The sequence below is a fragment of the Vanrija pseudolonga genome, chromosome 3, assembly GCF_020906515.1.
Source record: "Vanrija pseudolonga chromosome 3, complete sequence".
Classification (NCBI taxonomy): Eukaryota; Fungi; Basidiomycota; class Tremellomycetes; order Trichosporonales; family Trichosporonaceae; genus Vanrija; species Vanrija pseudolonga.
Genome location: NC_085851.1, coordinates 4,147,901 through 4,170,656, shown reverse-complemented (window position 1 = coordinate 4,170,656; position 22,756 = coordinate 4,147,901). Strand labels below are relative to the sequence as shown.

Here is a 22,756-nt window from a genome sequence, read left to right as displayed (position 1 = left end):
ATAAAATTCAAATGAGTCACTGTGGCGATAAGCGAGGCATTAGAAAAAGTCATTAGGATTGGTATTACACGTCATTTTTCCACTCGCGGCCATTATCACGCACCAATCAAGTCACAAGCGCTGATAGCGAGCGGGACTGCGGCTGGGCCGAACATTTCCACGGCGACGGAGACGGCCCAGACCTGGCTAGCTAGACCCAGGCAGGCAGGCAGGCGCGGCGAAGATCCGGCGCGCTGGAGGGCGAGGAGAGGCCGGCCGTCGATCCTCGATACGAGGTGCTGCCTGCACAGGGGCTGGCGGGCTGCACTGGCTGATTGAGTCGTACAGTTCGACACTAGCGAGGATCGCGAGCCTGCAGCCCCCGTAGCGGAGTGTGGCGGTTAAAAAGGTGTTATCTAGCGCAACCGACCACACGCCTGACACGACACACGTGTGGCCTTGCGAGTGCTTGTAGGTTGCCGATGACGATGCCAAGGTGTCGGTATGACCGACTGGGTATCCTCGCGCACCTCGCGCTGCGCGCTGAGTGAGTCGCGTTCTCGGGGATTCTCTGCTAGCGGGCCGACTTTGCGCAACCTCAACGTCTCGTTACGAGCTCGACGGGGAGCGCGGTGCGAGCTCGATGAGTCGAGTCGCCGAGCATGTTCCACGACAGCTGAGGAGGAAGCAAGTACTTGCGGAGTGCCGGCGCCGTGGTCGCCGGCTGAGTCGCGTGACACGGTCGTGTGCTTCGTCGGCTTCTTCCTCCTGCTTCGACTCGGCGGCACTCACTTGAACACATCCCGACACTTGGGACGAGTAGCCGCCACCTCACCGACCTCGGCGATCACGCACTAACATGAGGCGATGGGCGCCAGTGCCACCACTGTTGCTTCGACCACGCGAGTCGCGAGTGCGCCGGCGGGCATGGGTTCTGCTCTTCGAAGGCCGCCGTTCGATGTGCCCGCTCCTTCACTTGGCGACTAGCCCCGTCGGCGTCTTTAGAGGCCCGGGTCGACGCCTCGACGATCGTGGAAGACTGTGCCATCTGTGAATCTGTTGTGTGGGCGAAGTTGGCTGAGAAAAAGTTCGGTCGGCACCTTTCATGACAACAGCTGACGATGAGCGACTTCGGCGCGGTCTCACAAGAAGGTACCAACTGAGCTTTGTGGGTGAGAAGATGGAGAGGAGGGAAAGCGGGATGTGGTGAGAGAGCTCTATTGTTGAATGAAGAAGAGGAAGAAGGAGGTGGCTATGCGCATTGTTGTTGTCATCCTCGTCGTCGCCGTCTGAATGATTGTCGCCGACGCCCTCGCTGAGCACATCCACATCACCCTCCTCCTCCTCCTCCTCCTCCTCGCCCCCACCCCCGTCACACATAAATACTCTGATCTCACAAACTCTCATGACCAGAGCGATACCACCCCACACAACCAACGACATGCCTCCTCGCGCCCAGAGCCCAGACTATCCCGGGCTCGTGAACAAGCCCAATGCGCCGTCCCCATCCTCGAAGTCTTCCTCGTCCCCTTCTCCTCCCCCGCCGCCCTCGTCAGCCCCCGCCCCCAATCACGACATGAGCAACTACTTCAGCACGCACCCGCCGAACCTCGAAACGAACGGCTTCCTCATCTTCCCGCGCGCATGGAGCGGCATCGAGACGGGCTCGCAGGTGGCGCTCCACCTGGCTGGCGAGCCGTTGCCTATCTGGTCGGCGTGGAACTGGGGCGCGCGCGAGCGCGAGTTTGCGGCCCTCGCCGCGTCTTGTTACTGGAAGCGCGCGCCGCCCACCCCGCCGCGCGCGGACGCGTACTACCTCCCGTGGCTTGACCGTTCTGTGCGCCGCGACCGCCTGCCCATCATCGCGCGCGAGAGTTACCGCCGGTACGGGCAGACCAAGGCGCAGCAGCGCGAGAAGGCCGCGCTCCAGTGGGTATACGGGCGCGCGGTCAGCTGGGGCGAGTATGCGACCGTCACGGAGTGCTGCAAGCCCCTGTACGACTACGTCGTGCAGCGCGCCCACGCCATCGCGATGGTCGCGCTGCTGCTCACTGCGCGCGGGGCGTCCGTCGGCGGCCACGACCTCGGCGCCATGATGCGCGGGTGGGACGACGCGGCGCGGCGCAAGGCAGAGGCGGACGAGGCACGGGCGTGGGTTCACAATGCGCGCCGCTACACCAACGACGGGGACGACAGAGATGTGGACGACGACAAGGACAGTGGCGCCGCCAACAACCACACCAAGCAGCACCATGCCGAGGGAAGCGACCGCCGCAAGCACCACTCGCGCGCTGCTGCCGAGCCAGCACCCAAGAAGCGCAGGATTGTCTAGCCAGGTGGCCAGCCACGGCCCAACTAGCCTCGCATCCGCCCGCGGCTCCACATGTGCCTCACCCGCTGCCCGCCTCGCCTCAAACCTTGTGCAAATGTTGTTGTTGTTGCGGTTGCCCACCCGGGGACCCCAGTTTCATCACCCGAGACACACGACTGGCTCGAGCTAAACGGCCGCCGCCGCCGTGGTGTCTCGGTCAGGCGACCGACTTGCCCACCCTGTGGCGTGTTCTCGCTCCACCCAATATCCCCATCCCGCGCGCCTGTACCAGCCTTGGCACTCACTGCGCAGCACGCATGCAATGTCGTACCTACGCATGCGTCGCCGTCGGTCGTCGTCGTCGAGCAACAAGCAGCAGTATCGTAACGCATGTCCGCTAGCGTTGCTTGTTGCTGCGCACTCGCCTACTTCGCAGAGGCCGACGAGAGCGGAATGTCCAATGGGAAACTTTGCGCCCACCTCACAAACGCCGACCTGGTTTACCTCGCCTGTGCCGTCCATCGTCTGACCTTGACTTTTTCTTACAACCTGTTTAGCAACAACCCAACTCACTCTCTTCACTACACACAGATAGCCTGCTCTGCTCGCTGTCTACATCTCGACCTGCACAAACGCGTCAACGCCCCACCCAAACACACAAAGGAATGGCCACCTCGCTCCTCGCCCTCGTCTTCCGCCCCCTCGACCCACAGCCACTCGCCGCAGCAGCCTTGTAAGCTGCTCGCCGAGGACAAGGCGGTAGCGTACAGTAGCAGCAGTGCGCACCGCATCATCTCTGGCCACTGCTAGGCCAACCGCATTACTACTACGCATGGCCACTCTCCTGGCCCAAACGCTGCTTCTTTAGCCGCTGCTCTCAACGAGCAGCGCGTCAACTCGACACGATGGGATCCGCCATCAGCACGATCCGCCGGCCGTCAGGCGTCTGCATCGACGCCGACATGTTCCCGCACATCATGGACGCGGTGGTGGCCTACGCCGCCGAGCAGTACGACAAGGACGGCGAGGCGGGCGGCCTGCTCGCCCTCCGCGCAACGAGCACAGAGTACCGCGACAAGGTCAACCAGATCCTCCATCGCAAGCTGGTCGTACGGCCGCTCGAAGAGGGCGCGCGGACGCGCAAGCTCCTGGGCGTGAATGGTGAGTCTGTCCGTGGGGCGGTGTGTGGACGGCGGCGGTGGACGGCGGCGGCGGCGGTGTCGACCATTCAGCCCCGACAGCCTCGGAAGGGCCCCATGGCGCGGCGCTTGCCCGCCCGCCAGTGCCCCGCGCAGCCGGCGTGATGGTCACACGACCAGTCGGCATCAGTGTGCATGCCCTCCATTCGTGATGCTCCTGGCGTCACAAGAGTCGCTTGTCCGCATGCGGTTTGTTGCTCTCGGCGCGTTACACATGACGAGCGTGACCGTCGGACGGACCGAGGCACGCGGCAGCCGCAGCGTGACCCTGCGGCGTGCTCCGCCAACCAGCTCGCTCGGCGCTCCAATAACCAAACAAAGCCAAGCCAAGCTCAAGCTCACACCCGCCACAGCCTCAGCTACTTGGTCCGGCTCAGCAGCGGCAGTCTATTCGCCGCCCGTGGGGCTCGTGATGCCGCCCGCGTGGCAGTCGGGGGACAATGGGCAGCGGCGCAGACGCGCGCACCACTGCGGCTTACCCCGCGCCGAGCGCGAGCGGCGGCTCGAGTCGGCGCGCGTGGTGGCGCTCACTGGCGGGTCGGGCGCGCGCGTCGGCGAGGCGCTCGACGTCGACGCCGGAGCGTTCAAGGCCGTCTCCACGCTGCACATCTACCCCGGCCCAGGCGGATACCCCGAGACGACGCCGACAACCAGCGCCAACACAACCGTCGTCATCTGCCCGGATCCCGCGCTGCCGTCCGCCGAGAACCACAAGCAGACGACGCGGAGCGCCATCCACATGCCGATGGGGACGAGCAAGATCGTGCTTCACGCCGTCGTGGACGACGCGCGCTCGGCGCGCCCCGTTCTCTGCACCCGGCCGCTGCTGCGTACGCGCACGCTGCGCGAGGTGGTCGTGGTCTTAAGCGACACGTTCAACGGCGCGGCGCGGCCCCCGCGTATCGCAGCGCTGGCCCGTACGCGCTCCTTGCCGCTCGCGGTGCCGCGCGCGCGCTCGGCGTCCTCTTCGTCGTCGGTGACGACGCGCAGCTCGCTCGCGTCCGCGGGGGCAGTGGACCGCGCCATCCTCGCCGAGTTTGCAGCATACATCCTCACGCGGGAGCCGCAGGCGACGCTCACGCTCGTCGGGCTGGACAGCGTGGATGCGTCGATGCTCGGTCTGTCGTCGGTCGTCGTGGAGAGCGAGAGCGAGGACGAGTCGGCAGCGCAGTTCACGCGCTCTTCACCCGCCCTCGCGCACCTCCTCCGCCTCGTCCGCGTCGAGGTCGCGGCCCTGCTCGCCAAGCAGGGCGCGAGCCCGTGGTCGGCGGTGATCACGACGCCAGAGCACCGCCGCGAGGCGCACAAGGTCGTGCAGCGCGTACGCTGTGTCACCTGGGAGCGGTACGCTGCGGGGGTGGAGCGCGGGGCGTTATCCGACGAGCGGCCGTTCTGTCGATAGACGATAGGACGTGTCGCACGAGGCCGATCCGGTCCATGCCGAGGTATCCCGCGGGCCCCATAAGGGCCTTGTATGCATGTGATGCGGGTTGAAGTGGTCTCGGTGCGAGTTGCACCACCCAAGCAAGGGGTTGCGGGGTGGAGAAACCCGAAGAGACCGCACTAGTGACGTCGTCGCGGCGCGTTTGCCGGAACGCAAGCTGAGTTTAGCGCGACGGACGAGCGACCAGCGACGAGCAGCACGAGGTCCACTTAAAGGTGGGCTGCGTCGTGCTGTGGCAGCTGCATTCCCCAAGTCACCATGACAACCACGCTCGCACTCGCCCTCCTCGCGACGCGCGCGCTCGCGTCGGCGAGTTCGTCGCCATACACCATCACGGTCGGCTCGACGGGCCCATGGGCCGACCCGGACGACACGCCGGCGCAGTCCTTCATCGACAGCGACGGGACGTACTTCTTCCAGTCGAGCCACGCAGAGTACGGCCCGACCGACGAGCGGGTCTGGCAGTTCTGGAGCGGGCGCGACATGGAGCAGTACACTTTCAGCCGCGACGTGAGCGAGTACGTCGACCCCGCCAACCCGCTCGACACGAACAAGGACGTCACTTGGCGCTGCAATAACAGCCCCACGGGCAAGATTGCGTCGTACGCGCCGTATGTCGAGCCGCCGCCCGGCCGCGAGAAACATGGATATCCGTTCTTGGAGTACACGCAGAAGAACTACTGCGATCTCATGGGCGTTTGGGTGGACCCGGATACTGGGTACTGGTATGGGCTTGTTCGTGGGTACTAGCACTGGCGCGAGCGCAGAGAGCGACGGTGCAAGCAAAGGCTGGGCTCAGTCTGGCTGTCCCCTCTTCGCCATCCTGCCAGACTCGGCTCGGCCCTTCGGCCCCCGCCTCGCTGACGCTCGCGCAGACAACGAGTTCACCGGGCGCCCGTTCGGCGACTCGCTCCACTTTGACCGGATCGACTACGCCGTGTCGAAAGACGGCGGACGCACCTGGGACATCCGCGACGGGGTGATCACGTCGCCCTTCCCGACGGTCCGCGACGACAACGTCACGTTCCCGGAGAGCACGTACAAGTGGGGTGCGGGCGACCAGCGCCTCGTCGTCGACATTGCCAGCGGATACTTTTACGTCAACTACTGCTCGCGCGTGATCGACAAGGGCGACCTGCGGTGGTGGGTCGCGCACTACTCGCACTATGCGCGCGCGCCAATCTCGGGCAAGATGGCCCCTGGCACATGGCAGAAGTGGTACAATGGCTCGTGGAGCGAGCCTGGTGTCGGCGGCCTCGAGAGCACAATCTTCCCCGTCAAGAGCGACAAGGACGCCGGCTACCCGCCCCCCGAGAAGGAGTACGACCCCAAGACGCCCGGCTTTGCCGCCGAGCAGGTCGCCAAGGGGCTCACCCCGCCCACCAGTCCGCTCCAGTGGATGGACGTGAGCTGGAACGCTTATCTCGGGCTGTGGGTCGGCCAGCCGACCAACCCCAAGAGACGCAGCGGCAAGCCGGGCCCCGCGCCGCAGGAGTTCTACGGCACCGACGACCTCACCTCGCAGAAGTGGCGCCTGCTCGGCGACACGGGCGACGAGTACCTGACGCAGTCGGCGTACCGGTGGCAGCTGGACGCGGTGAGCAAGACGAGCCAGACGTACCTCGGCAAGCGCTTCCGCGCGTACTGCGCCTTCGGGTGCAGTGGCGGCCGGGACGGCGAGTGGGTCGACGTTGCCATCGAGGCTGCGAAGCGGCCTGCTGGGCCAGTCGAGCAGGGCAAGGTGTACAAGATCAAGGCGGGCGGGTTCGCCTTGGGCCAGGGGCGCAAGGCGGTCGTGGCGTCCAAGGACGCGCAGACGGGGTGGGAGTTCCGCCCGACCGGCGACGGGGCTTACAACATTGTCAACGCGGGCACGGGGGACGCGCTCGGCCTCGTGGCCGACTCGCCGGCGCAGCGCGCATGGGGCGCGCAGCTCGTCGTGCGCAAGCCAGACTCGAGCGTCAACCAGCAGTGGTTCGTCATCCCCAACCGCTCCCACGAGGACAACAAGGCGACAGGCACGCTGCGCCTCGTGAACCGCTACTCTGGTCTCGTGCTCGCGCTGTCGGAAGCGTTCGGCGCCGAGACGACCCCGCACCGCTCGTGGGCGGACGCGAGCGGTAGTCCCGTTGGCGGCGGGCGTACCCCCGCCCAGCAGGAGGTCGTGCTTGAGGAGGTTGGCGTGGGGGCTGGCGACGGCGAGCCGGGACAGCAGGTCGTGTTCCACGCCTAATGACGAGTTGTAGCAATGCCGATGAAGAAGAACAAGTAAGCGCTATCCGTCCACGCCGCGCGTTTATTCTCGTCCACCGACCGACTGCGGAGGGACAATAATCTTATCTATCGTGGGAGCGTGTCAGCAGGTGTGACTCCGCGCAGGGTGGCATCGGCGTCTGAGTATCGCTCACCTCGTGCACCCAGACAGTTGCTCTCCAACATATCGGTTGAAGCGCACACTCACACGCACTTCACGGCACCGTCGTCGCCGTCGTTGTCGTCGTCGGCACGCTCGCCGTCTCGTCCTCACCGGCCGGCCGGCCAGCCAGCCTCGCCGATGCACACCGGCCAGGGGCGGGGGGCAGTGCTGACCGAGCCACACGCCCCGTCCACTCCACTCCACCTCCACCGATATGGCGCTATCTCGCGCAACGCGCAGCACGTGTGTGTGGCGCGTCAGGGCAAGGTGTCAGGTTGCCGAAGTTACCATCACCGACCCTCCTGCTCCTCCTCTTGCTGTCCATTCATTGTCAAAGTCCAGACCCCACCGCCCGCAGTATCCTGCGGCCAAGCGACACCTCTACCCCTACGTTTGCAATATCGGCTTTCGCATTCATCACCAGCAGTCGTCGTCGTCGTCCTGCCGCGCGTCGCCGTGCGTGTTGTTGTGCCTGATCCTGCCTGATGCCCTGCTGCCGCTTCCATCCCTTGGCATCACTAGCGCTGACGTGCTATCCGCGTATATGGTGTTTGATGTTTCACTGATTTCCACGCCGTGTCGAGGGCCAGCCGGCGATGCTTGTCAGCGCGCCGGGGTGACTGCCCGAGGCGAGCGTGGTATATGAGCTGGCGTCCACAGCGGAGACGACGACATCACAAACAAACAACACCACAACCCACAGCCGCTGCCATGTCGAAAGCCGAAGCGAAAGAGGACGGCGGGCTCACCCCCGTCAAGCGCGTGTGGTATCGCTCGCCGTTTCTAGCAGCGGTCATTCTCGGCCTGTGCAACTTTTGTGCCCCCGGCCGTGCGTCCCTTTGCTTGCTTCCCCTCGTCGCAATACTGACACCCCCGCAGTATGGGGCGCGATGAACAGCCTCGGCGCAGGCGGCCAGCAGACGCCGTGGCTCATCAACGCGGGCAACGCGTTAACCTTCTGCCTGATGATCCTGACGGCCTTCCTCAGCAGCACGATCACCGACCGCGTCGGGGTCAACTTTGCGCTGTTTCTCGGCGGGGTGGGCTTCGCGCCGTACTGCGCCGCGCTGTACTGCAACAACGTGTTCGGGACGCGGTGGTTCGTGCTCCTCGGCGCCGCGACGTGCGGGCTGAGCGCCGGGCTGTTCTGGGGCATCGAGGCCGCCGTCGCGATCAGTTATCCGGAGCGCTACAACATGGGCAAGTTTCTCGGTATCTGGCTCAGCTTGTGCACTGCCGGCTCGATCCTCGGCGGCGCGATTAATCTCGGCTTGAACGCCACGAACGACAACGCGGGGGCCGTGAATCCCAAGGTGTACCTCATCTTCGTGTCGCTGGCGTCGGCTGGTCCTTTCGTGAGTGGCACGGCGATGGCGCGAGGGTAGTGGTACTGACGCTCGCGCTCGCCAGCTCGCCTTCCTCCTCCCCAAGCCGCACCAAGTCCAGCGCTCAGACGGCAAGGCCGTCCGCCTGTACCGCAACACCCCCCTGCTCACCGAGCTCCTCGTAACCCTCAAGCTGCTCTTCACGCGCGACTACCTCCTCCTCGTCCCGCTCGTCGTGCAGGCCGTCTTCCCCGAGTCGTACACGTTCACTTTTATCGCGAGCCACTTTACGGTGCGCGCGCGGGCGCTGGGGAGCTTCCTGGCGGCTGTGACGCGTATCATTGCGGCCAACCTGCTTGGCGTGAGTGGCCTGGGCCTGCACTCGAAGGAAAGGGACGACTTGCTGACCCGCGCCTCTCTAGCGCTTCCTCGACGCCCGCACCGTCTCGCTCAAGAACCGCGCCCGCTGGACCTTCATCTTCCTCATGGCCACCCGTGGCGGATGGTGGATCTGGTCTACGAGTGAGCCACAACCCTCATCAACCACGCTCACACCGCCAGTCCTCAGCGTCCACTTCCCCACCACCGAGCCGATCGACTGGAACTCGCCATACTTTGGCCGCACGTTCGCGCTGTACATCTTCCTCAACATCACCTTCCAGACGCACTACCTGTTCCTGTACTTCCTCATCAAGAACTGTAAGTCGGTCGCGGCGGGGATGTGCTGACGAGCAGTCGTGCGCCGCGTGGACGACGAGACGCGTGCTGCTGGTCTCCTGCGCGCCGTCGAGTCGGCTGTAAGTGCCCAACCAGCCGAGGTGACAGCCTGTTGCTGACGCCACCTTCCAGTCCCAAGCCGTCGCGTACGGCACCTCCTCGGTCCGCTCGTTCGCCCTCCTCGGCTCGAGCTCGCTCAACTTTGGACTGTGGGGCATCTCGATCATCCCCGCGTGGCTGGTCGTGCGGCGTATCGGCGTGGATTACTTTGGCGCCGAGGACGCAGACGACAACGAGGAGGAGGTGCGCGGTGTGGTCGAGGACCACCGGGTTGCCGAGCTGGAGAAGTAGGGGAGCTGCGTTGGGGTTGGGCAGAGGCCGTACTCTGTCTCATGGATTGTGCCTCGTCCTCGTTAAAATTGTTACCTCGTCTCGTCTCGTTGTGTCGTCACCATCGCCCGCCTGCCCCACCACGGCACGCCGACGCGACATCCGCCGCGGCCTCGCGCCGACATCCGCCGTGCTCACCCACCCACCGTGCACCGCATGGGCACATGTGCTCATCGCGTTGGAGATTGACGAGCGAGGCACAGACGGCGTACGCATATTGCCCCTGTTAGAGAATGGTCTTGGAACGTGAAGCGAGCAAGGCATGTGCACTGATAACGGCCGAGCGAAGCGCCGTGCCGCCATGCCGTCGTGGGCTGCTAAGCGCCGTGGATCGTGGATCGGTGGTGGTCCGCTAAGAGCATGCATGGCCCAAGCTCGCTCGAGTACTCGCCCATCATCTCGAAGGGGTGAGCCAAGCCAGAGCACCCAAGCACGTCAGCAGCTCCGAACGTGCCGGCCGGGGCTGGCTCTAAGCTCGGCAAACATGCTGCAGTGTCCAATCTCTCTCTCGGCCAGGCTTCACATCGCCGGCCCAACGGCCCGCCTCCGAAGCGCCGAGACGAGCCGCGTCGCGGCGCAAACTTTTGTTGTTTTCCAAGGCCGTGTCTGTCCAGGAACACGATGCTCCATTTCCTGCAGGATATCGACCCACCTCGCCCAGTCGCGTCGAGCCCTCTGCAGCACTGCCGACAATCTTCAGGGGCAGGGCCGCAAGAATACGATGCCAAGCGCTAAAAGTTATCACGACATGTGTCGCGATGGTGCGCGGAGGACGGATTTTGGGCGTCCCCCGCCCGACTGGCCCTCTGCGTCGAGCACGACATGCGCGCGTGGGGACGCCTATCGCTCGCTCGCTCGCGCTCCGGCGGTGTGGGTCCGCCCGCACAGCGTAGAGAGACCTCGCCCGCGTGAATCCCGCGGACACGCGGTTAGTTACCGAGCGTAGAGAGCTTTCGCTCGCTCGCTCGGCGCTATAGGACTGGGCTGCTGCAGCTTTGCACCCAGCTCCGTGGAGCAAGCAGCAGCAGCACGCTCGCTCGCACAGGCCAACGAGCGCTAGTGGATATATTATAGGATGCTACTGCCCGCCGCATGCACGGTATCCCCACCCCCATACTGTTGTTACCATGGCAGCCGTGCCATACGCTTCTGACAAGAAGGCCGAGTACCTCGACGCCGAGGTTACTGGCCACGATGCCGCCGCCGGCGCGCTGGGCGAGGCCACGCCGTCCAAGCACTCTCTCGACGAGGACGACGACAACGCCCCCGTCGTCGGGTTCTACGACCTGCCCCTCGAGGAGCGCCGCAAGGAGCGCAAGTTCCTCTGGAAGCTCGACCTCATCTACGTTACTGTTGCGATGGTCGCGTTCGTCTTCAAGGTGGGTTTAGGCGATCGAGACAGCGTGCTGACGGGCAGATTGTCGACCAGAACAACATCTCGAATGCGTACGTTTCGGGCATGAAGGAGGAGATTGGCATCAAGGGCAACGAGTACAACTGGTTCACGACGTACTTCAAGTGAGTGTGGCGAGGACGCGCCACGGACGCGGACGGCGACTGACACCGGCAGCATCGGCTACATCATCGTTCTGTACCCCTCCCAGATCGCCATCACCCACTGGGGCGCGCACTGGTGGCTGCCGGCATGCGAACTGATCTGGGGCGTGCTCACCTGTGTCCTGTCGATCGTGCAGAACTCGAAAACCGTCTTCGGCATCCGCTTCCTCATCGGCATGGCAGAGGGTACCGCCTGGCCGGGCAACACGACGCTCATTGCGCAGTGGTATCTCCCGCACGAGGTGGCTACGAGGTGGGTTGCGTCGCGAGCACTGCGTCTCCACACCCCTCCCGAAGCCAACACCGCTGACAACCCCCAGACTCGCGCTCTTCAACCTCGCCCAGCCCATCGGCGGCATGATCTCCGGCGTGATGCAGGCAGCCCTCAGCACGCACCTGGACGGCGTGCACGGCCGCTCGGGCTGGCGCTGGGCGTTTATTGTCAACGGCGTGTGCACGATCTTCATTGCGCTCGTCGCGTTCGTCTGCCAGCCAGGCATGCCGGACCGCCCGAACCCCCTCGCGAGGTGGTACCTCACCGACGAGGACTACGCGATCGCGCGCCGCCGCGTCGCGCGCGTCAAGCGCAAGGCGCACAAGCCGCTGACCGTCAAGGCCTTCTTCGGCGCATTCAAGTACTGGCAGCTGTGGGCCATCGCGCTCTGCTGGGCGTACGGCTACAACACGGTCCCGTCGAGCTACTTCAACCTCTGGCTCAAGTCGCTCACCAAGGCCAACGGCGCGAAGAAGTACACGGTCGCCATGCTCAACTACCTCACTGTCGCGGGTCAGTCGGTGTCGTTCCTGTCGCTGGTTGTGCTCCTCGGCCTGAGTGATTACTTGGGCGTCCGCCTCCCCTCGCTGGCCCTCCACACCATCCTGAACGTCTTCTCGCTCGTCATCCTCATCATCCGGCCGAAGAACGAGCAGCTCCACATGGCAGGCTACTTTATCAACTATGGCGGCCTCCCAGGCTACCTCCTGCCATGCGCATGGGCGGCAACGTACCTCGGCCACGTGCCCGACGTGCGTGCGGTCCTGTTCGCGACCGGCACAGTCATCTCATACATCAACGTCGCTTTCATCCCGCTCTGGGCGTACCCCGCCTCCCAGGCACCCAACTGGAAGGTCGGAGCCAAGTTCTACCTCGGCTCCATGCTCGTCACGGCCGTGCTGTTTGTTGCCACCGCCTGGGGCCTCCGCTGGGAGGAGCGCAAGCGGCTCCGCGCCGAGGGCAAGGACGTGCCCAAGCCCAAGTGGTACGCCTTCCTCTGGACCTAGTTGGGTCTGCCTGTCGGCGCCAGTGCTGGCTGGGTGTCCGCGCGTTGTTAGATATTAGATCATCAGGTTAGATTATTAATGCAGGGTTATTGTTTCGTATGGGCAGAGAGAGAGGGAGACGGAGGGAGGGAAGGGAGGGTGAAGGGCAAGGGAGGAGGAAGGTGATCAGTCGCGTCGAGTTGCAGCGCCACACGCCACAAGCCTCCAATGCACGCCTAGTCCTCCGCACGCCTAAGGTCCACGTGGTTAACACGTGATTTTGTTCCCGTGGATTCCGGCACTGAGGGCCACGACGGCGACCGGCCGAAGGAGGCCCCAGTTGTGCCCATCGCCATCGCGGTCACTGTCCGCACTCTCACCTCGCCACAAGCATGACATTCGTGTCTTGTATGCTGCTGAGCACACGTCCTTGGCAAGGAGGGAGATACGCCGATGTGCAAAGACGTGACTGACAGACGCGAAGAGCCGTTGTATTACTGAGCCTTAGTTGTGCGATGGCGAGTTGTTGTTGCCCTCCCTCCCCCCCACAATGACCGTAGTGTCTCGAGATACTCGAGCAGCAGCGTCTTTGACGTCGCTGCTGCTGCCCCCTCCCCCTCCCCCTCCTCCTCCTCTCCCTCCCCTCCCCTCTCGTTCGCTCCTCTCTTCGTGCATATCGTCTGCAGCGTCGCTGTTGATCTGGTGGCTTGGGCTAGTCGACATGCCCGTCACCTCGGTTTTTTACTTCCGTACCCCTGTTCCTCTGCTCGTCCGCCCTCGTCGTCGTCTTTGTGCATGTGACCATCGACATCAACCCGACCCCACACTCGCAGTCTCTTCATCAACCACAACGACACTACGGCAACAGGCTAGCGATTCCGACAGCGAGGCTCTCGACACGACCCAGACAGACTCGACGAGGGACGACGCGCCGACGCCTCGTCCTTTTCCACGCACAGGCTGTGCCCCCCCATCGCACCAGCAGCAGCGGCCCATCGCACCCCCCCACACGGCCCCACACCCTCTGCCCCATCCCCAGTCGACACAACACCTCCCCTCACCACACCACCCGGTAGTAGTCACCCGGAAGCTGCCCAACCTGTCGCCGACAGCAGCAGCGACACCCACCCCGCCGCCCCCAATGCCCACCGAGGCCGCGCCGCTGTCCGCCGGCGTGGACGGGGGTCCAAACGCCGGCGCGATGTCGGGGGGCGGCGGCGTCCTCAGCGCCGTTCCCCGGCCGCCGTCGTCGGGCTCGTCGTCGTCCTCGCGCATGCTGGCCCCGCCCAACATTAAATGCTCGCACTGCTGGGCGTTCCCCCTAGACAGGCAGGACGGCATCGTCATTGTCGGCCCGGCCGACGTCGCCACCGAGCGCGTGTGCGCCAGGTGCGTTCGGGCACACAAGGAGGACGCGAGTCCGGCTCGACTCGGAACACTCGGACTCCGCCTAGACGACAACAACTACCGCTGGATCCCGTCCGTCAACCCCGCCGCCGACTGCACCGCGTTCACCGTCTCGGTCATGGACCTCGCGAGCCTCGCGCCGTCACCACCACCGCCCGTGGCCACCTCGCCAAGTACCCCGCTTTTGCCTTTACCCGACGTCGATGAACTGGCGCCTCTGCCCCCGACGTCTCCGCTCGGTATCCCCACGCGCCAAGTATTGTCGCTTTCCATTTCGACCTCGCCGTCGCCCCCGCTCCACTCGAAATCGCTCCCCGCGGCTAGCGCTGCGCCGTGGGCGTCATTCCGCGCGGGCAAGGAGAAAAAGAGCAAAGAAGTTGCAAACGTCGTGCCCGAGCAAGAGGAAGAGTGCGCCCCCAACCCCCTGCTCGACGTCACGCGCCTGCGCGTTCGCTCGTCGACCTATGGTTGTCTCTACCCGGGTTCCAAGTTCCATGGCACCCAGTCGTCGGGTCGCAGCGAGTACGAGGTGGACGTGACGATTGTCGATGTGCACCTCGCCGAGTCGACAGTCTGCGGCTATCTATCCATTTCGCACCTTACCGAGACGCACCCGCAGCTCACCACATACTGGGAGGGAGAGATAATCGGCCCTCGTTTTGGCTTCATCACGGGTACGCGGTTTGGCGCAACGATGCACGACGACATGAGGCACTGGGGCAGGTTTGAGCAGTTCCGCCTCGCGTCTACCAGAGCTGCCGTCGTTCGCCCGGATACCGAGATGCTCCTCCGCGACCCGCTCCCGGACGCGAGCAAGGGCGAGACCCGTCCGCGCGAGCGCGACTTTGTCTTCCTGCGCATCAAGGAAAAGTTCCTCGTGCCCGACCACCACGTTCGCGACATCTCTGGCGCTTCGTTTGCTGGTACGTCAACACCCGTCTGCTGTTTACTCACACCACAGGCTTCTACTACGCCATGATCGATCTCTCGCCGACTCTAGAGATAGACGACTCTATCCCGACCTCGCCTCTTGTTCCCAAGTCGCCGCTGATCGGCACGGCCAGGCGCCAGTCGTCGTCTGGCCCTCGCCCCGACCCGCCGCAGCGGCGCACGTCGTCGGCCGGTGTCGCCGACGCGCGCACCGAACCCGCACCTCGCCGACCCTCTGCCACGGGCACTCGCCCCGCTGGTGTCCGCCGCCAGAGCTCGAGCCGGCCCGCTCCCACCCAGAAGGTCGCCACGCTCTCAGGCGTAAGTCGACTACCCTTGCTCTTGCTCACACCACAGTACTACTTCCACTCGCTCAACCAAGAACCGTTCCAGCAGCTCTCGCTCCAGCACGTCCCCGAGACGCGCCGCGGCAAGTTTGAGCTGCGTTAACGCCACCCCGTCAACTCAACTGCATGCGTCGACGACATTACACGTAACGCCTAGCATCATATCAACATCGACCACACATATCGCCACACATCTTTTGTCTATCCCCCTCGGCTACGCGAATGTACAGGGGCTCTCGGAATACCCTCACTGCGCGTACGCGCGCGCTCACCCTAAATGCTTGTGTAAAACGGCCGTCTGTACGGCCACCACCCCACCTCGGTTGTAGTTTGGCCCCCGTTGTCCAGTATTGAGATCTCGATAGGTTGTCCGTGTATGCATCACTGGAGCAGGAGCACGAGTGCAAGGCGGTGGGGTGGGGCGTGAGTGGGCGTGAGGCGTTTAGCTTTCGGCCGAGCCCTCCGACCATGCAGGGCATGGGGGGTCGTGGCGTGTGGCTTGGGCGGCTGGGTGTGGCAGAGTTACATCAAGAGTCGAGATACATACAGCCTACGAAGTCGACGAAGGAGTTACTTCCGCCTCGGTGATGCATCGCTGCATGGCATAAAAGTCGAACGGGTGAACAGCGAACTGCGCGTCTTCTGCAACGCCGACACCGCGTGGCGCCGGAGCCTCCTCGAGGCGGCGGCGCTTGCTCCCGACCGTCGTCGCGGCGCTCTCCTCCCCGGCCTGGTGCACCACGCTGCCGAGCAGATCGACCACCCAGTGGAGCCACTGCCGGCCGCTGCGGCGCAGGCTGTCCGTAAGAGCATGGTACATGAGCGCCTGGGCGCGCACCGCGACGTACCCGTACAGCGGGGGACAGTTGGCGCGGAGGTACGCCACGTCGTGGGGCGTGCACGGGCGGCCAAACACCCATGACATGGTCGCGACGATGCACTCATCCGAGCGCGGCACGGCCGCCGAGCGCGGGGCGGGTGCACCAGGCCGCGGCTGAGGCAAGAGGAGCGGCAGGCACTCCCTGCGCACCTCGGTATCGAGGAAGGACGGCTCCGCAGGCCCAAGATAGTTTGACCGCCCGGTAGAGTTGCGCACGGCGAGGTTGTACGCGTTCACCGCGGCCTCGAGGTGGAACTTGCTGTCGGCGCTCAAGTACCCACGCGTGAGGTACATTGCGACCGCGGGCAGCGGCGCGTACGCCCACGCCTCGGTGAATGTCGCCACGGAAGGGATGTGGCCCGTGAGGAAGTGGATCATCTCGGCGTGCGTTATGCCGTGGGGAGGGTGCGCGAGGTAGTGCTGTGCTGTGAGGCCGTGGTGCGCGTCGTGGGCTTCGCGCTGCGGTTCGGTGAGGGTCAGGCCTTGTTCGATGAGTTGGGCTTGGGTCGACATCGTGGTGGGTGGGGGTGTTTGGTGGTTGGAGGTTGGAGGAGGAGCTGGGTGCGTAAGTACGTTAGGACGGCGGCGAGTTAAATGCATCGTGGGGCTATGAGTGGGGCGAATGTGATTGTGCTCGAGGGTTGTTGTGTATTGTGGACGACGCGAGTGAGAGTGGCATTGTGGGCGTGAACCAGAGTGGCATTCGCGCTCCGCACATCGACGAGGTGGAGGAGGGAGGGTGCAGCACCCATGTGTGCATGGCTTTATCGACATCGGCCCAAGCCGGCAATGTCACCACAGCAGCGTGCATACAGTGCATCCCAGGCGTGCGGACTTTGCCCCCGCCCTGTCTCACAATAGAGCAAGTTGAATACACCTCCCTCCAGTGCTAGCCAGCCATTGGATTGGGGGGTGCCACATTACGAACGCCACCGCAGTTGCCACGCTCCTCCATATTACATATTGCCTCTTTAGTGACTGGGTCGTCACTGCAAATTCCCAGCGAGAGAACGTAACCCTAGAGTTTCTCCGTCCCAAGCTCCCCGCGCACAGACGGCCATTGGTTCGGAGCAACAGCTACGAGAACAAGCTTACTGCCTTTTTGCGTGGGCCCAGCCCAGCCCGCACGGCCTTCCGTGACCCGTTTCTCCAGAACATCGGGAGGAGGGCGTTGGGGCGTAGGCCCGTCCCATCCCTCCCTCCGAGACACGATCGGAGCGGCCTTTGACGGCGCCACGAGCCCCGGCCGTGTCTCGGACTCGTGAAGATATTTATGGGTGTGGCGGTTGGCCGAGAACAGAGAGCTGCGTTACCCGGGTCTCTGCGAGCCTGGGATTTTAATGAGCTTGAGACCTGGAAAAATCATGAGTGGGACGGGGCGGCGGACAGCAGTGGATTTGGACGCGGGTCGGGATGCGGGTTGATAAGATACAGTGGATTTCTTCGTCTCCTGCCTAATAATGTCTGATGCCTGTGCATCGACGGTCCACTGTACTCTTGATATTTATGCATCACTGGGGACTTCAAATATGGCCACGGGTGGGCTGGGCGTCGGTGTCGGGCTGGGCGTCGGCAGCGGCGGCTTGATATCCTCCGGCGTGGCGGGTTCACGCTTTGGCGACATGGGCTCGTCCTTCACCACCGCATCTGCACTCTCCTCTGATTTCACCACTCCCTGGAGCATATCGCCTTCGTTCGGCTCTGCAGCCTCCCATATCTCCATTGACTCGTCCTTGACACCCGGCTCCTCTTTGACCACGTCGTCCTCGTCGGGTACCATGTACTCCCTCCACAGTGCCTCGTCGTCATCTGCGGCGGGTCCTACCGTGCTTGGCTGCCTGAGACCTTGGAGGAGAGCTTCGGCCCATTTGGGCGGGTTGGAGTGGTGGCCCTGTGGTGGCGGGTAGGTGTTGATGACGAGCGCCGTCTCTTCTGGGGTGCCACTGAAGCTCTGTGTGTTGAACTGAAAGACGCCGGGTTGGGGTACGAGTACCGGTGGCCGTAGCACAACCCTCCCCAGCACGATATCGATGCACACATGTGCGCACGCCAGACCCTGCGCGCGGCGGCAAATGTACTCGTAGAACGAGACGCACAGGTTGCGCACCCCGCGCAAATGTGACACATCGAGCTGGTCGCTGCCGTACATCCAGCGGAGGGCAGCGAGCTTGAAGACCTCTTGCGTGTCGGGTACAGGGTCGATGCAGTTGATCGATAGCAGTGGGAGGCGGTTACGGCTGATCGCCGAGCTCAGATGCTCGATGAACACACTCCCCGTGACGCTACCCCCGGTGCCGGGCCCGTACATCAGCTGGTGAAACTGCGCGACGCGGGCCGCGAGGTGGAAGCCGCTGCCTTCCGGCAGGGGGATGCCGTTGGTGAAGTGCTCCGCTACGTGGTACCACCGATGCCCGTGGAAGCGAATTCCGAACTCGTGGAGAGTGTCGCGCGGGTGTTCGTCCGGGGGGAAGTGTCGCGGAATGGTCATGGGTGGTGGGTTGACTGGCGGGTGGTGGTGAGGACTGAGGTAGTGCTGAGTTCGCTGACGTTCTTGTAGGCCAACACATATCCCTTGGATGTGACCATGATGGCCATCCTAGGCATTGTTGCGGTGCGAGTGCGAGGCTGGGAGTATTAGCTGGTGCGAAGATGAGACTCACTGTGATAACTGACAGCGGAAAGTGTCGACGATGTTGACCCAGTTCACCGCACCGGCGGGGGGATTTCACTTGGACGAGGACTTGTCGACTGGCGCGAGACAGTCACTGAGTCCTTGTTCAACTCTGGTCTGCGAGTGGGCAAGAAGTCTCATCGCTGTGCTCGTATCACCCCGACAACTCGATGAGCAGGAGGAGGGAGGGGGAAGTTTCACGACCGTTCCACGTACCGATCCACGTCCCCCCAACCTCTCCACCTCTCGACTGCGCAGTTTGTCCGAAGTGGCCTCGCGTAATCGACGCAAGTGCAAGGGTGACTCCCACGCCATATTGACATTCACCATTGTCTTGACCCGGGTCAAAGTTCTGGGGCAACTTGTGGTCTGGCCCGGAAGACAGGAGGAAGAGCATGTCGTTTGCGCTGGCGTGTCGGATGTGGAGGTACTCCATCTTTCCTTCGGATGCGGCCCCTCGCCGCGCCGCGGGTGACGCCGTGTAACGCTCCATTGTGTCGGCCAACCTTCGGCGTGCACGATCGTTTTGTCGCCTTAACGCACAGAAGAGCGGAGAAAACCAGATTGCTCCGGCCGGCATTGGCGGGGGGAGTCAGTGAGACATGTCGGTGCGAAGACGAGACGCCACGGAAGCATAAGCATTCGCTATTGTGTCCGCTTTGGTGAGGGAGAGCAGCAGCAGCACTGCTCCTATTGACTATTGATTCGGCGTGTGCACGGATCCTTTCAGGCGGTGACGCACAATAAGATGCCCAGGAGGTGGCCAGATGAGGCGGAAGTGGACTGGGTGACGGCGTGGCGGCAGGAATTCCGGCGCCACGATTGCGCCACACTCTTTTGTCGGCCGCCTCTGACGCGCACATGGTTGGCCGAGAATTGGGTTTGGGGCAGGGCATGGCTGGGCGCCTGCGACTGGGCTGGGCCACGAACCGAGACATGGACGAGTTCATTGTGCATACAACAGCGCATGTATATTCAAGTGTCATTGTCCACTGCCCCTGAGCACAGGCGAATTTGGCCGAGCCGTGCACCACCTGCCAGATCCATCCAGTTAAGGTTCGCGCCACAGGGCAGGCCACTTGTTCGGTCGATCATTGTCGGTGAAAGTCGTGCGCGCGCACGGGAATGCTTCCTATTCCAGGACGCGCAGCCAACGAGCCCGCAAGTTAAGCCCGCGACGAGCCGCAATGGGGGGCGCGATAATCTCGACCCGAGGTCATCGACCCTGTAGTAGGTAAGCCGGCCGTGTTCGATTATCGGCGGATTCACTTCTGGCTGATTGCTGTCTACCCGCGTCATCGTCGAAGCAGGCAGAAGGCATGACGTAACCACCGCGAGCGAAGGATTCGAAGAACCGTGTCGTGGCCGCCGGTCGACCCGTCGGGTTGAGAATGTGCGGTCTCGACGTGTATATAAGATGGTCTGCGATGCTCGTTCTTGCTCCTCACCAAGCCAGCTCTTCCCCTCTTCACTCGCAATGATCTCCACCGCTCTCTTCTCCGCCCTCGCGGCCCTCGCTCTCGCCAGCACCGCCCAGGCGGCCGACGGCTCCTTCGTCATCGGCGAGTCGGGTATCCTCACCGTCTCGCGCATGGACCCCATCACGGGCAACGGCAACCCGTCTGCCTTTGTCAACCAGGCGCTGGGTGCCTCCAACTTCAGGAGTAAGTCGCCTACAGTACACTTGCTGCGTGCCACCTTCACCACTAACACCGCGCAGACTACCTCAACTACCCCACCGAGATCGGCGCAGCCCAGTGCTCGTCCAACAAGGTCGCCGACGACAAGTCGAGCTACTTCTCGCCCATCCTCTACTTTGTCAACCAGGCCTCCGGCGGCCAGCCCGAGACCTACACGCCTCTGGTGGCCAGCAACCGCATCACCTACAGCTACAAGGACGACGGCAAGAAGACATACACGTACCCTCGCGGTCTCCGCGTCGTCTCCGGCAACCCCACCGTGCGCGAGACTTCGGACCGCACCGCCGGCGTGACCCTCAACACCAACCCCGCGGCGGCGGCCGACTACATCACCGCCACGACATGGTTCCCCAACTGCGGCCTTGCGACCCAGGCGCTCGACTCGGCCGACCACTTCTCGCACCTCGCCTGGCCCACCGAGGGCCCCGGCGGCGCCACCTGCCCCTCGTCCCACCCCGTCCGCTACCCCGCCATCAAGTGGGAGGCCAACTTCTACCTCTCGGCTGCGCAGAAGGCCGCCTGGGACACGACCCGCGCCAACATCATCCTCTCCAACGGCGACGTCACCGGCCAGACCTGGCACGCGTCCTTCGTCGCAGGCTGGAAGGAGGACACCTTCCAGAACGTCCTCGACAACTGCAAGGCCGACATCGGCGACAACCTCGCTCAGTGCTCCTACCTCGCCGCTACTCTCCAGGGTGCCGCGAAGGACGACTGCCGTCTCCAGGGCCAGATCCCCGACGAGGACGTCGGCTTCAACAAGCCCCTGACCGCTCTCAAGGGCTACAACCCCCGCTGGGAGGCCTCTGGCGGCAACACGCACGCTACTGGCTCGGTCACCATCCCCGGCTGGGTCTCGCCCTTCCTCCAGCTCTGGGTTCGCCAGGGCCTCCCCGGCGCTTCGTACATCCCCGCTGTCTTCCCCGGCCTTCCCAACACTCTCACCACCACTGCTGCCATCGCTGCCGTGTCTACCACTTTCCCTGGCACCAAGGTTACCAAGTGGGCCAAGAAGCAGGACGGCTCGGTCTACCTCGGCTCGGTCGTCGGTGACCAGCAGGAGACCAACGACAACACTGTTCAGAACAGCGACAACAGCCAGTACTTTGCCGCTGGCGCCATGAACTTGGATGCCTTCAACTCGGTCATCCTCCCTGCTACTCCCATCAACCTCAGGCGCGGAGCATACGGCCGCGGTGTCTAAACCGCGAACCCCAACCAGGCTGATCTCGGCCACGAAAAGGAAAATGTAATGATATAATAGAATCATGAAAGATATGAATCGGCTCTTGACATGAAACGGGGAACACCGTGGTTTGTGACAGGGCGGTTCAAGGCAGGGTTGAGAGGGCAGGGCTGAGGCGGCATTGTGGCGCCGATTGCGCTATTGTCTTCATGCCCCTCCAGCGGCGGCGCTTGTCAGGGAACAAGTGAGTCATTCCAGACGCGTAAGACATGCATACAGGAGGTATTGGTGGGTAAGTACAACGGATATGGTCGACGCACAGCATGTAGTCGCGATCGTTGTTGTCTGAGGTGCTGAAGGCTATGTCCCGGTGTTCAGTTATTTTGTCTACATATCACCGCAATTGCAATTTGTCGCGATGCAACAATGTACCATATCGTACGCCACTACACATTCTTCATGCAGCATCTTTTGTAGAGTGCTAGCATTATGCTCTTCCCGACATCGCAACACAGCCGTCGTCTAAATACCAGGTCTTCCAATGGCCTCAGCTCAGAATCCCCGCCCATCAGAATGGAGACCCACGACGACCAGTTACCTTTCTTCCCCACTGATGATGGGGAGGCGACTTCGATCCCCGCTCCCCGTCCCAGCGTCAACGACGACAATCGCCTCGACCCGATCAGACTGGGCCAGGACGCCTTCCTGCACATGGCGGGACTCCTCGACCCCGCCGATCTCATCGCCGCAAGCCAAGTGTGGCCGGCGTGGCGCAAACTGCTCTTCACATCTTCTGCTCCTTGGCGGACCTCCTGCAAACGGGTCGGTGCCGATGAAGACGACTGCGTTAATGCGGTGCCCGCGTATACCGATGGGCTGATCGGGAACGAGGTTCACAAGTGGTATCAGTTGTGTGAGTGCAGTGCCACATCGCTTCATACGTGCCGTGCTGATTCAAGGCCGCATGTATGTGCGCACCGAGAATGCCTGGTCAGCAGGACGTCTCACCACCACGGTAAGGAAGGTCCCAGACGGGG

At 63.4% G+C, this 22,756-nt stretch overlaps 9 protein-coding genes across 9 annotated transcripts; 7 read left to right on the top strand and 2 right to left on the bottom strand.

Moving 5' to 3' along the window:
* Nucleotides 1-1,420: 1,420 nt before the first annotated feature.
* On the top strand, nt 1,421-2,311 carry LOC62_03G005174 (uncharacterized protein; the record flags this gene model as incomplete). Its single annotated transcript, XM_062771699.1, has 1 exon — nt 1,421-2,311. The coding sequence occupies one exon, from the start codon at nt 1,421-1,423 to the stop codon at nt 2,309-2,311; it is 891 nt and encodes a 296-aa protein (XP_062627683.1).
* A 502-nt stretch (nt 2,312-2,813) lies between these two features.
* On the top strand, nt 2,814-4,984 carry LOC62_03G005173 (uncharacterized protein). Its single transcript, XM_062771698.1, has 2 exons — nt 2,814-3,451; nt 3,843-4,984. The coding sequence occupies exons 1-2, from the start codon at nt 3,196-3,198 to the stop codon at nt 4,889-4,891; spliced, it is 1,305 nt and encodes a 434-aa protein (XP_062627682.1). The 5' UTR covers nt 2,814-3,195; the 3' UTR covers nt 4,892-4,984.
* A 207-nt stretch (nt 4,985-5,191) lies between these two features.
* Nucleotides 5,192-7,166, top strand: LOC62_03G005172 (uncharacterized protein; the record flags this gene model as incomplete). Its single annotated transcript, XM_062771697.1, has 2 exons — nt 5,192-5,672; nt 5,701-7,166. 2 exons carry the CDS (start codon nt 5,192-5,194, stop codon nt 7,164-7,166), a joined length of 1,947 nt encoding a protein of 648 aa, XP_062627681.1.
* An 894-nt stretch (nt 7,167-8,060) lies between these two features.
* On the top strand, nt 8,061-9,742 carry SPAC922.05c_1 (UNC93-like protein; the record flags this gene model as incomplete). Its single annotated transcript, XM_062771696.1, has 7 exons — nt 8,061-8,178; nt 8,229-8,704; nt 8,760-9,035; nt 9,097-9,196; nt 9,236-9,373; nt 9,410-9,471; nt 9,524-9,742. 7 exons carry the CDS (start codon nt 8,061-8,063, stop codon nt 9,740-9,742), a joined length of 1,389 nt encoding a protein of 462 aa, XP_062627680.1.
* Nucleotides 9,743-10,908: 1,166 nt separating this feature from the next.
* On the top strand, nt 10,909-12,619 carry VHT1 (Vitamin H transporter; the record flags this gene model as incomplete). Its single annotated transcript, XM_062771695.1, has 4 exons — nt 10,909-11,160; nt 11,199-11,299; nt 11,352-11,591; nt 11,659-12,619. The coding sequence occupies 4 exons, from the start codon at nt 10,909-10,911 to the stop codon at nt 12,617-12,619; spliced, it is 1,554 nt and encodes a 517-aa protein (XP_062627679.1).
* An 803-nt stretch (nt 12,620-13,422) lies between these two features.
* On the top strand, nt 13,423-15,680 carry Gid4 (Glucose-induced degradation protein 4). The gene is made up of 3 exons (XM_062771694.1): nt 13,423-14,928; nt 14,967-15,256; nt 15,293-15,680. The coding sequence occupies exons 1-3, from the start codon at nt 13,740-13,742 to the stop codon at nt 15,383-15,385; spliced, it is 1,572 nt and encodes a 523-aa protein (XP_062627678.1). The 5' UTR covers nt 13,423-13,739; the 3' UTR covers nt 15,386-15,680.
* Nucleotides 15,681-15,832: 152 nt separating this feature from the next.
* On the bottom strand, nt 15,833-16,675 carry LOC62_03G005168 (uncharacterized protein; the record flags this gene model as incomplete). Its single annotated transcript, XM_062771693.1, has 1 exon — nt 15,833-16,675. The coding sequence occupies one exon, from the start codon at nt 16,673-16,675 to the stop codon at nt 15,833-15,835; it is 843 nt and encodes a 280-aa protein (XP_062627677.1).
* A 991-nt stretch (nt 16,676-17,666) lies between these two features.
* LOC62_03G005167 (uncharacterized protein) lies at nt 17,667-18,650 on the bottom strand (the record flags this gene model as incomplete). Its single annotated transcript, XM_062771692.1, has 1 exon — nt 17,667-18,650. The coding sequence occupies one exon, from the start codon at nt 18,648-18,650 to the stop codon at nt 17,667-17,669; it is 984 nt and encodes a 327-aa protein (XP_062627676.1).
* Nucleotides 18,651-20,310: 1,660 nt separating this feature from the next.
* On the top strand, nt 20,311-21,737 carry LOC62_03G005166 (uncharacterized protein; the record flags this gene model as incomplete). The annotated part of the gene is made up of 2 exons (XM_062771691.1): nt 20,311-20,497; nt 20,554-21,737. 2 exons carry the CDS (start codon nt 20,311-20,313, stop codon nt 21,735-21,737), a joined length of 1,371 nt encoding a protein of 456 aa, XP_062627675.1.
* Between the last annotated feature and the right edge of the window lie 1,019 nt (nt 21,738-22,756).